Source organism: Coptis chinensis, chromosome 5 (genome assembly GCF_015680905.1).
Source record: "Coptis chinensis isolate HL-2020 chromosome 5, ASM1568090v1, whole genome shotgun sequence".
In the NCBI taxonomy this organism is placed as follows: Eukaryota; Viridiplantae; Streptophyta; class Magnoliopsida; order Ranunculales; family Ranunculaceae; genus Coptis; species Coptis chinensis.
In genome coordinates this window covers 96,281,084-96,294,008 of record NC_141460.1, presented here as the reverse complement: position 1 = coordinate 96,294,008, position 12,925 = coordinate 96,281,084, and the positions used below count along the sequence as shown (strand labels likewise).

General features: G+C 36.0%; 2 protein-coding genes across 4 annotated transcripts; one reads left to right on the top strand and one right to left on the bottom strand.

The window, feature by feature from the left end:
* The first annotated feature begins 674 nt into the window (after nt 1-674).
* On the top strand, nt 675-2,849 carry LOC147500550 (large ribosomal subunit protein uL13w). Its single transcript, XM_086562153.1, has 4 exons — nt 675-1,023; nt 1,113-1,229; nt 1,329-1,416; nt 2,492-2,849. The coding sequence occupies exons 1-4, from the start codon at nt 752-754 to the stop codon at nt 2,633-2,635; spliced, it is 621 nt and encodes a 206-aa protein (XP_086418279.1). The 5' UTR covers nt 675-751; the 3' UTR covers nt 2,636-2,849.
* Nucleotides 2,850-3,725: 876 nt separating this feature from the next.
* On the bottom strand, nt 3,726-12,548 carry LOC147500549 (NADH dehydrogenase ubiquinone complex I, assembly factor-like protein (DUF185)). 3 transcript variants are annotated; one of them, XM_086562150.1, is made up of 14 exons: nt 12,420-12,548; nt 12,268-12,341; nt 12,072-12,183; nt 11,718-11,800; nt 11,228-11,293; nt 10,906-11,006; nt 10,415-10,533; nt 10,044-10,084; nt 9,218-9,306; nt 8,956-9,136; nt 7,167-7,283; nt 6,276-6,320; nt 4,761-4,889; nt 3,726-4,332 (listed from the first exon to the last, which is right to left on the bottom strand). In XM_086562150.1, the coding sequence occupies exons 1-14, from the start codon at nt 12,484-12,486 to the stop codon at nt 4,198-4,200; spliced, it is 1,359 nt and encodes a 452-aa protein (XP_086418276.1). In that variant the 5' UTR covers nt 12,487-12,548; the 3' UTR covers nt 3,726-4,197. The 3 variants fall into 3 exon arrangements, with proteins under 3 accessions (XP_086418276.1, XP_086418277.1, XP_086418278.1); XM_086562151.1 differs by having other exon boundaries at nt 3,726-4,322; XM_086562152.1 differs by having other exon boundaries at nt 12,431-12,533.
* Nucleotides 12,549-12,925: the final 377 nt, after the last annotated feature.

Genomic DNA, 12,925 nt, shown 5'->3' with positions numbered 1-12,925 from the left:
ACCCGACTCTCATTAGTCCGTCAACATTTATCACATATATTTTAATAAATCTTCCTACAATATAATTTATTTTAACATTAATACACTAAAAATCACTCAAAAGAACGTTTATCTCTTAAATTTGCCAATCTTATAATTACATTACAATATTTTATGAAATGAATTTAGTTGATCTTAATTGACTAATACAATTTTACCGCGTTTTTTTTAGTAGTTTGAAAGTTTAATTGTGAAGTGTATTCAATTTTATCATTTTTAACTAATGTTTATAAATTTATTTTGTAAATCAAATGTATAACATAGTATCCGACCCTCACGTTGGATCTTAAGTCCGGCCCTTCCAGCCCTCTCGAAAGGGTTGAGGGACGGGTAAAGACTTTGACATTTAAGCATTGGCCTGACCCGACCCGGCTCTCGAGACAAATGAGAGTAGGGCTGGCCCGGCTCTCGAAAGGGATTCGTTGTTTGAGGCCGGGCTGACACCACCAATTCTAACCAGCCGAAATCAAAATTACAATCAGAAGGGCCCAAAATTTTTTTAGGCCTTGAAAAACATAACTCAATTACAGATGAGTCTAGACATGGACATGGGCCAAAGTACAGTGGCATAAATGAAAATAACAAGTAAATACAGTCTCTATAATAAACCCCCCACTCAACTCAACCCAAACCCTAAAAAACCCTAAATAAACTCTTTCTCCCACCTCCATCCTAAAAACTCAAAACCAGCCAACAAGAGAGAAAAGTAAAAATGGTATCCGGGTCAGGAATCTGTGCAAAGAGAGTGGTTGTCGACGCACGACACCACATGCTTGGCCGTTTATCATCAATCATAGCAAAAGAACTGTTGAATGGTCAACGAGTTGTTGTTGTTCGTTGTGAAGAGATCTGTTTATCTGGTGGTCTCGTTCGTCAGAAAATGAAGTACTTACGTTTCCTACGTAAACGTATGAATACTAAACCTTCACATGGTCCTATTCATTTCCGTGCTCCTGCTAAGATCCTCTGGCGTACCATCCGTGGGTGGGTATCTCTTTTTTTTTCTTCTTCTTCTTCTTCATTTCATACACATTTTACGTATCTCGATGAATGTGTTTGTGTTTGTTTTGTAGAATGATTCCACATAAGACTAAGAGAGGAGCAGCGGCGTTGGCTAGATTGAAGGCTTATGAAGGGGTCCCACCACCTTATGATAAGATTAAGAGGATGGTTATTCCTGATGCAATCAAGTTAGTGTCTTTTTTGTTTTTTTTTCTTATGGGCTTTTTTTTTTTTTAATTTTATATGATGGGATTGTGTTAATTTTTTGATTGATTTGTTGTTGTTAGGGTTTTGCGACTTCAGCCTGGACACAAGTATTGTTTGTTGGGTCAGCTTTCTCATGAGGTTGGATGGAATCATTATGAAACCATCAAGGTATAATCTTTTTTTTTTTTTAATATCATTACATGGCTTACTGTGATATGACTGGTATCACTTTAAAATAGTTTTTAATTGAATGCCTATGTATTTTTGAAGAATTAGAAGTAACAATGAAGCATATTATTTGATTTGGTAGTGATTGTAATGCATTAAGGCAACTTTGCCGAGGTAACTATTACTAATTGGTTTTCCTCTTTTTCCCTGTTGCCTATATTATATTTGACTAGAAATGGCTATTTGTGATTGATTTGTACTTCTTGAAATCGATCTGTGCCCATTATTAGCCAACATCTTTTGAGTAATAATGTAATGGTTTTGAATTAAAAGAACTCTATTGGTTTCCATTTTGTTAATTGTTTTGGTATGTTGAGATGTATGCCTCACTTGTAACTGAATTTGGACATTGGGAAAATTTTAATTTGACTATGGTGCATTTGTGAGTTGACTGATTTGTATTTCATGACAAATCTGATATGGTAATTGTTCGTGTCTATTGTTTCATTTTTCGTACTAGTAAGATTGATGCCATTGCTGAATTCCTGTAAACAGAAATATTGGGCCATTCACACATTAGTGTCTGCAATAGTTTGGAGACTTGTTTTTGTATTTTACCGTGTGATATCTTGTACTTAAATATGTGTTACCTCGAGAAAGTTCAACTTCTTTGTAGTCTCTTTTGTTGTTTTTAAGAAATGAAAGAATCATTGCTGCAACTGGTTCTACTTGATTTTCTTGGGTTACTGAAACCAAGCTATATGCTCAAGTGCAAAAAATCTTTTCAGTATGCCAAACCAAACTCAATGTTTGACCAAAGCCCACTCAGATTTACACAACCTAGGTTAGGAATCTTATTGTCAATATATTGGGATAAATTAAATTAAGAACATTGGAACTATTTTTCATGTGGTCACCTTTTCGGGAATTTATTTATTTGAATGTATCTAGAAATCCCAACTCCAGCCAATCCCCAGAGGTTATAATTGTAGCACTGACATTTAGACTTAAGTCTGAGATACTTGTATTATAATTATGTCGTCGTTTTCTGATTCTCATGTTATCTTGTTGGCAGGAACTTGAGGAGAAGAGAAAGGCGAGAGCCACACTTGTCTATGAGAGGAAGAAGCAGCTCACCAAGCTGAGAGTCAAGGCTGAGAAGACTGCTGAGGAGCAACTTGGCCCACAGCTGGATATCCTTGCTGCTGTTAAGTACTAAGTCGTAAAATATGCTAGTTGCAAAAGACATTGAGAGTTTTGTGAGGAATTGTTTCCATATTTCTGCTTCATATCTTAAGTTTCTTGAGTTCACCAACTTGTTTCTGTTTTTCTATTTATTCTCAACGGCATTGACGTGCGAAGTATTGTAGTTTTGCTAGTTGGTAAAGGTCTAAATTTTGAATTGGCTATGGAGTTAAATTTTTATTTGTGTCTACCAGCTTAGTTTATGTTCAGTTGCACTACTTGCATCGCCTTCAGTGCTTAAGCTATTGGCCTGATGAGCAGTGGTGCTGCTATGTTGATAACTAGGTATTGCCCCTGCATTTGGCAGTGTTTCTGGTTAAAGAAAAAATCTAATTGCATGTATCGTTGCATCTGTAAGCACCACATCTGTTTCTTTTGCGTATCTATTATAAATCCCAAAAGTTTGAATTTATTCAGCTTACAATCATGTCTTTTGTTTCTCTATTATGTCAGCACTTCGAAGAGCATACTGGTAGTTGACAACGTTATTGTTGGTCAGTCTTGCTCCTTAGTTTTTTATAGCTAGAGTGCCCCTTGCTTTCGAGTCATTTGTCCTGATGAGAAGTGGGACGTGTTTATGTTAAGATACTTGAAATCATATATGCTCTGCTCATAAAAAAAAAAGATATGTATCCAGTTCTAATTACTGGTAAATTGGAGTATGTTGCCTGGCGTTATATGAATACGTTGCCGTTCAAGATAGTCCAAACTCCAAAGTACCAAAATCATCATTGAAAAAATCCTGATGAACAGTGTTTCTGCTTGAGCATGGAAGTCCAATATTCTGAAGATTGAATACATGGCGAATACAGAATGTCCCAATCAAACACGCGGTGATATCTATCATCTATTGGATTGGATTGTGGATGGCGCTATCAACATCTAAGGTGGAATCTAATTTGTGAACATAACTGAAAGGAGGTGGAGAGCGGAAACTCGTTGCTGTGTACTGTAATTTGCCATCTGGCCAAAATCTTGACCTTCCAATTTTGGAAGACTTCCTCTTGCTGAGAAGGGGATTCACCAAATTGACTTGTAGATCATACTTGAAACCATGTCAGGCAAAAAAAAACAATTATAGAAATATATTTATCGTTTCCTCAAGAGTCTAGTATTCTCCAATAAATGTAGAAAACAATTTGTGAAATTTTATTTTCCGTTGAATGCATACTCGGCAGTAAACAATAAAAACTGTTGTAAATGCCGTCTAAGCTGCCTGTCTGTATGGTTCCCCGGGAAGATGGAATGTGAACATGTCTCTTGCTAATTTAACACATTCGATGATGTAACTAGTGCTTCCAATCTTTAACAGTACACTTCTACACGTACAGGCACCTACTTTGTTTCACAAAAATGAATCATTACGCGATATATGCCGATAAAAACCAACCAGAAACAGGCGCATCCTGGTATAACTCACTCTTTGTGACATGCTGCCGAATTAGCTTATTGTGCAAGTTAGCCTCGAACACCATCGAATCAGAAGAATTGCTATACTGTAGCTGTCTTTCGGTCAGTACCAGTGGTTTGGCGAATCTATCTGGTATTATGTGTTGGCACACTAATGTAAAATTGTGTATTATTGAAGTCATCTAGAAGAGGATTGTACCCATCTTTGGTCCTTGTCTTTGAGGGCAGACCAAACTCTTCCATGAACTGATCTGTACCAAGCTACATCCAAAGGTGAGTTGTGAGCAGATTATAGCAATTGAGATGAAAATTTTACTGAAGCATTAAAGCAATTGTCAGACAACAATTTACAGAACTTTAGCAATACAAGTGCGGTCTCAGTCAAAGCTTTTTATCAGTTTGAATTCCAAATTCTGAAACTGATAAAAAATTATCGGACTCTTTGAAGTATAGCCTCCCACAAAGTAATGGAGGCTTACACCTCTAGGTTAATATTTCTGCTTTGCTGAAGTTCTTAACTTCATGCATTTCGTAGCAAGAATTTTGGAACATTCAATGCACTCAATCATTGATAAAAAATAATTATATTGACAGAAATAATGGCACCCAACACAATCTACCTAATTTACCTTAAACTAACTAGTAAGTGGGGAGTATACATATTTAAGCATTTGAAGAATAAAACTCACTCTTATTGTTCGTCTTTTCTTCCCTTGCTTGGATGATTTATCCTTCCACTGACTCACCGAACCAGAACAGTAATGGTCAATACGTTCCAAAAGCCAAAAGTCCGTCGGGAAAAAGATATCAGAGTCCCCCTGTCCATGAGACAGTAGTAAAGGTTCGCAGTTAGTACATTTGAGATTTAGTAATAATTTACGGTAATGAAATTCAACATGATTTACCAAGATAAACAAAAGAAAATCCTAAGAAAACTTATTTAAGGAGAGAAAAAGTATAGATATATCAAGGGACGGCTATAGCATCTAAATGACTTGGGTCAACGCGCCAAAGACGTCCCCAACTAGGTTCACATGCCACAAATCATCTACTAGACTGCTACCAACCCAAAGGTGAGTGATGTTCCAAGCATACAACGTTCTTAGGTTCCCCTACTCTTGTAGTTATCTCTTTGATTTCAAGTAGTTTTCTCTTTGATTTCAAGTAGTTTTCTTACTCATTTTGTCAAAACACTAAACAAATAGTACATCGCAGATCCTATTACGAGAAGAATTCGGTATGATAGATTTTGGTAGATTTAGCATCCTTAATTGGGTACAACAAAAACATTTACTTAGACGATGTTTAGCTATTCATACAAAACACTAAAACCCTAGGTTACATTGACACGGGCACGTGTGTCGGTGTCCGACACGGATACGGGGTGTCGGATACGGCGAGCAGATGAAGATCGACATGGGGACACGGATAGGAATAATTAATTAATTTTTTAATAATTATAAATTTATTAAATTAGATGGTAAATCAGAAATTCGAGGTAAATTAAATACAATATGTGTCTGTGTGTGTCCAACACGGATACGGACACGGACACGTGGATACGTATCCAACACAGATTTTTTTCAAAATATGGCGTGTCCATGTAACCTAGCTAAAACCAAATTTCGTAAACATATGTACTTTTCTCCATGAATTGGATACAGAAATGAAGACGCATATGGCATTCACACCACTGGTATTATGTGCATGGACCAAAATATCACCGATATATGTCGGTATTTTGGTACACCGACATCGATATTTCCGACATATATCCACCGAATATAGAACCCTTTTTTCCCGATATATATTGGAATTTCCGATATAAAACTTTATATCGCCGATATAATCGATATATCCGATATTTGCAATATATATCGGTTGACTTTTTGACCATTTTTTAATATATTTCCGATATATCCGATATTTTAAATAGTTTGGACTTGTCGTCACCAAAAAAATAGATATATCCGATATATATCAGTTTTTGGGTACACTGATATATTCATCGATATCGATATTTTGGGCCTTGATTATGTGTGCATCATAGGCATGACCAACAGGGTCCAAAAAATACTGTCCTTAAGCAATCTGATGTTTACTATATATACAGATGATGTTGGCGCATTATATTGAGCAAAAGGGCACAACTCCATTCAGTTATGGAAAAGAAAAATTGAGAAAGGCAGATAAGAAATGCATACCTTTACATCTAGATAGCTTCTAAGATCTGTACTTTTTCCGTCTTTCTGCAGACAAAGGACAAACAAGTTTCGGATTCATATTAAATAAGTTAAACTTGAAAGTATTGTTTCTAGAGAAAAACTAAGAATGAAGAAAAAATTATCCTAAAATGTGGGTCTAAGAAGAAATTACATGGTTAGTTACGTTAATAGGTGCTGAACTCCGTGATTATGGAGTGTTTTGTTTAAAAAAATCAAGAAAGCAGTATCCACTCATTCCAAATGGTAGCTTGTTTGAACAAGAGAGCACATAGCAAACATTTCTCTTAAGCTTTGTTGACTAATAATAGAATACTTGCGTATAGACAAATGTAAAACAAATTCATTTAACTGGTGATTATTGGTACAGTGTGAGATGACAACTGGTGACAGAAAATGTCCTCGCAGGATTCGCTGTTAGCGCATTTAGCGTCTTATATCAGAATGAAATTAATGGGCGATTTTCTTCCACAAAAATGACAGCACAAGTTATACTCAAAACATAACATTGCATTCAACTTCTTAAGACAAGCTTTTCACAGAGAGCTCAATAGACAAAACCCATAAATTTGTCTCATGTCTCCTCATATAATGAAGAATCAAATGCAGTTGGAGTTGTAAAACAAATATTCTACAAACCTTCCAAACTACTCAAAGATAAATTCATTCAATTTTAGTCAAAATTGTTTACAATGACATATACAGACAAAAATAAAGAGTGCTATTTTTTGGAAACAATAAAATTACTCCCACTCTAAACAAATTTCTAAAGCATTCAACTTCAAACAAACAAAAAATCCTAGATCCTAATAAACATAAAAAATCCTAGATCCTAAATAGTTAATAGTCCATTTGCCTGCATAAGAATCTTACCTTAGTAGATACCAATGGAGCTCTGTCACCCGGTATTCTCACATCGGGGAGGTAGTTGAAATCAGAAGCAATAAGAGACATCTTTGGTAGAGCACCATGTAGAACCTCTAGAAGTTTCTGAACATCCAAAGATCATAAAATGACAAAGGAAACAAAGAAAAAAAGTAAAAGTAAAAGAAGAAGAAGAAGAAGAAGAAGAAGCTTATTATACAAAATTATGCACAAGGTAACTTTTACACACTTGCCCCCACAAATTTACGATACCAATACATCTATATTCTATACAGTTTATTCTGGATGTCAGATGTAACAATAAACCACATACTAGGTGTCGATACCCCAGTTCGCCACTGCGCACCTCCAGCAATGTGGGATTTTGTTCTTGAAGAGACTTCCTAAGAGGTCACCAATCCTACAACTGCCCCAAGCATGCTTAACGTAGAGTTGTTAGGGGCTCTGGTGCTTTAAAAGGCCTCAAAGTTAGTAAGTAATAGATAAATACTTATATGAACGATCTAGGACAACTCCTAACCAGTGTGGGACTAGACATTGGCGCTACCATGACCACTCACGGCCAGGCGCCTTTCCAACATACATACCATTGGGATATATTGACAGGGCATCACAGCTGACACGTCTAATCCTGTTTGTTTTTTTCTTTTACTATCGATATGAGGTCCAGAATACAGTGAAAATAAACATTTATTAACCATGAGTCTACTGCAAAAAGATAAATAATACAAGGTAGGGGTGTGCAAAAAACCAATCAAACCGACTAACCCGACCTAACCGAACCGACCCAAGCAGTTTTGGTCGGTTATTTGTACAGAACCGGTTCGGTTCGGAAAAGTGTAAAACCGACTCCCTCGGTTCGGTCCTCGGTTTAAAACAGTTGAAAACCGAGATAACTGACCTGAACCAGAATTTTAATTAGGTTTAGTACTAGCTTTCTACTTCTAACCGTTAGATGCAAAACTTGATCTTTAAAGCGTTGGATCTTGAATAAAAGCAAACTAAACCTAATGTAGTTCATTTTCTTTTACCCTATCTCCTCTTCTCTCTCTCACTAAGCCGCCCACTTCTCCAAACATCACCAAATCACAAACTTCTCATCTCCTCACTCCACTCAAACTTTTTATTTATAGTAATTCTCACTCCACTCAAACTCCTTCCTCTTTACTAATAAAATAATTAACCCAAAAAATGAAGAAGCTTATGCTTGAAGAGTGTGTGGTCTTTGAATGTTTGAAGATTTAAGGGTGAACCTAGATGGGGATTACATGTATTAGAATTTAAATGAGATGGATCTACTCTCATTAATCATATTTGAGATGTAAAATTTCGATTTTCGTTTGGTTCAAATGTTTCAAGTTTGTGTTCTTTAAATTAGTGTAAAAATTGTAAGATTTAATCTTGTATATGAATATTTCATTCTTTTTTTTTTTGGGTACTGGATCTCCTCTTTTTCTTCCATATTTTGGTTTGAAATTAAAAAAAAAACAAAAAAATCGTTTCAGATCGGTTGAGGCTTAATGTCGGTTTCAGTTTCGGTTATGCTTTTGTTTAAACCGTGTACGTCGGTTCGGTGCTCGGTTTGACCTTAAACCTGACCCGTGCACACCACTAATACAAGGTTATGAAAACTATATGAATAAGTAACTAATTGTTTGGAAGAAGCGTGTTTCGATGTTGTTGACACGAGTCCTGGATGTTGTCTAAATTAACTATTAAAAACATGAACTGTCTTCCTCACAATAATTAACCAAAGAAAGAAATCACTATCACTTACCAAGCAGCCAGTTGGTAACCAAGATTTTCGAGGCTTTGGAAAAACTTTTGACCAAATACTTCTTGCCGCTGAAACCACACTACTTCCCATTTTAGAATGGTCCTGATCCAAGTCGATGATCTCAATGCAGCGCGAAATAAATGGATCTTGGACTGACTTATAAACCTCGAAGGCATGTGTGCTACATAGAAACAAACCTCAGAGTGAATTTCTTACATACACTGGAAAGAAGTTTATTTCTCAATATAAAGACATCTAATACCTATCATGTTCTCTCTCAAGCCAAACTTCCAACCATGGAGAAACTTGATTTTCTGAATAGATGAGATCGTGTGGAAGATTATCAAGTACCTAGAAATAAGGAAACAGAAAATCACATTCAGTGACATATTAGCCGTTAGTGTCTGCCAGAAGCTCACTAAGATATGGTTACGGGGTTACGATACAAAAATTAATCGATGGACCAAAACTCTGTTTTGTATATTCTTACTTCCGGTTATATCACTTAAGCCATATACTACAAAGGCCATCCGCAAAAAGTTGATACGAGAAAACAAATGATAATTGTAAACACTAGATACTGTGCCACATTGGTAGTGAGAAAATCAGCCAATCTGTGAGCTTAAACTGGAGCATGCATACAGCTCTGAGCTAGCTAAGTTGATCCACATTCTCCCAAAAGACCTCCCAATATGATGAGCTATAGCTCTCTAGAAAGTTGGGAATTGTTTGATTATTTGTAGTTGATTTTGTAATGCTTCACAGCCTAGCACTCACAACTTCACAAGTTCCTTAATTATATGTTAGATTACTGAAGGTTTTTTACTCTCTTCGGCGTATTGAAATTGATGAAAGTAATAGGACGAATTTGAAGTCGTGAGAACCTAAATACTCCATTACTAGCTTATTAGTTGGGGGGGGAGTGGCGTATAGACTGCATGGAATCAATGTTCGGATTCCGGATCACAGTGTTCCACTCAGATTCAGATTTCAAGCTCAGCCTATCTTAGTATCTTTACATCTAGTGTTTCATTCATAACCCATCTTGTGTCCTCAACCAAACAAATGTAGAAGAAGATATAGTGTACCTCAAGCATAATAACCCAGCATGGTTGTTGGTCCACATCCCCTGATTTTCAAAAGAAAAAGGAAGTTAATTATGGATCAATAGTAGGATGGAAGTTATCTAAGGATGAAAGGTCAATGTAACAATGGATGTGAAACACGATCTATATAATCAACAAAAGAACAACTACATGATGATGAGTTATGCAGAGCCTCGAAGCATATACAGAACAAGGCAAGACCTATCGATAAGGCCCACCAAAGACGACATTATGTTTGAGTCATTCGAGAAACTTTATTTGTCCAAAATGATACTCAAATTATGAGATATCATTGAGAAAAGAGTTAAAATCAAAATGCTAAGAGAAACAGATCCAAGATAAAATTAACATACCCCACCCACTCCGATCTGCAGCATCACGGCATTCTACCTTAAACCTTGACAAGTGACTACGAATTTCTCCAACAGTTTCTATTTGTTTCTTGGCCAATGATGAACTGATTTCTACCGAACTGCCAAAAAAAGGAGTGAAGAATATTATACATTGTTTTATAAAAACAAAGAACCTTTAAAGAAATAAACATGGTTTCCAAATCTTCAGTGTACTGCAAGCTAATATTTTCATAAACGTTACGGAGAAGCGAACCACTTAGGCCCTTACTCTTATAATGCTATTTACAATGAACATAATCATATTGATAGTTCCTAAAAAAAGATTCAGTCACACGTTACTTTAACCCGAAAGGCAAAAATTGCTTGCACTTTCTAAATCTCAGGAAGAACAAGATCATATCAGAGTGCATAGCAAATTTAAAGTAATAGCACATGAAAAGAGCAAAGCAATTTCCTGACAATTAACTATATACAAAGGACTTTACACATACGTATAAGTCATATTCTTGTAAACTCGCTCAGGTGCGTTCAACAATATGTAATCCATTATGCACTTCGCACAAGTTCCAGACCCACCACCAATTTCATATATCTGAGTCCACAAAGTAAAAACACCAGGATCACTGTTAAGTGTGATGGACCACATTAGCAATTAAAAGTATTACAAAACACAGCATAGAAGCTTTCATAGATCATGAACTGGTACCAAGATTCAGGTAGAACCACTCTACAATGAAACTCCAAAATTCAATTAAAAAACCATTGTCCTGGCTACCAACTTTTAGATGTAATAATAACTGTAAGTGTACTTACTTTTAGTGGAACTGAAAAGTTAGCAGTACGCATTATAGCTTCGGCGATCCCATGGGCGTACCAAGGCTGCAAAGAAATTATTAAGGGCATGAATCAGAATCTGGTTTGTTGAAAAGAAAAGTAACTCAATGGGGATATCGTATTTTAATTTGTTTTCAGAGGTACAGGAATACAATGACATAAGATGCATGGACATAGTTAGTTTTCTTTTAAAATTGGAAAACAAGCTGCCTGATTCGAAGGCACTGCCATTTCCTACCACAGACACCAAACCAACGCAAGAACAGTCCCACATTGAACAACATATAAAAACACTAATAGAATCCAGTATTATAAACTTGAAAGGCACTTTAGTAAGGGTGAGATACCTCTAATTCTCTAAAGCAAGGAAAGAAGACTCTAGTACCACATTTATAAGCATCTAAAGGTATTTCACAACTCTGATATTGATCTTGTTAAAACGCAGATTCCTTTTAAATAGAGATATTACCTTGAAAAGCTCAACCGGTGTAAACCATGCTATGTCATTCTTCTTGTAAATATCGTCCAAGTACCGCATATAAGCTCTCCTACCTGGAAAGTTTACAACAAAACATCAGTGAGCACAAATTGTAATATGCACCAAATGTACATTCATCTCCACAAAAATAAGGATACACACGACTTGGGCGTGGAATTTTAGAATCCTAGTTTAATTAACTTTCCGCTCCTTTGACAATGTGGGCTTTTGAGAAACATTGGCTGGTTATTTAACACAATGCCTAATCATTTTCCACTTGAACATAAAGTTGCAAATAACTATTAACAAGAATGAGCATTTACATTTCACTAGATGTAATAATACCTTCAAGTTGATTGAACTTTATGCTTTTCTCAAGTAAACCAACTGAACCTGATCTCTGTGAGAAATAGCCATGTTCTGGATCATACAATGCAGACTGAATAAAATCTCTTACCTACAAAAACACCAAAAACAAAACTTCAAGCCAACCATGACAACAACAACATATCCAACATACAGAGAGAGAAAAGAGTCTTACAAGAATTGGTTTCTCTCCAACAATGCTAGTAGAAAAGAACAAGGCTGAATATGAAGTTGGTACACTCAACAGAACTGCAATAAGTTGTAAAGATCAATTTTTTTTTAAAAATGAGCTGGAAAAATAGAAGAAGGAGTGTTTTGGTTTGTTACCTTTTGAGTACCTGTAAGTGGAGAAGAGCAATGGAAGCTTTTTCATGGCCGAATATCTGTGGCTCATCACCTTCTCTCTCTCTCTCTGTGTTGGAAACCGGGTTCTGTAATCGGGTCTGAATTTGGATGGATTGGATCAATGTTTTACGAGCCCAGCCCAATGATAAATTGGGCTTGGGCCGGCCCATCACTCACTCAAAATGGTAAAAGTAGTAAATAATAGAGAAGACGAGATTTTGTGACTTTTGTGATTGTGATGATGGCTGTAAGACAACGGAACTTACCATTTATTTTTTTTACTTTTCTTTTTGTGATCGCAAAATTATCATTTATCATTTATTTTGAGTCCAAAACTATTGAAGAGAGACAAATATGTCTTTGAAAGTTTGATGGGTTAATGAGACAAACAAATAACCAAAGTCAAAATGACCAACATGTCAGTTTGTATAATTTTAATCATCCATAACAAACTCGTAAACTCTTCATCATTTCTTTCATTCTCAATT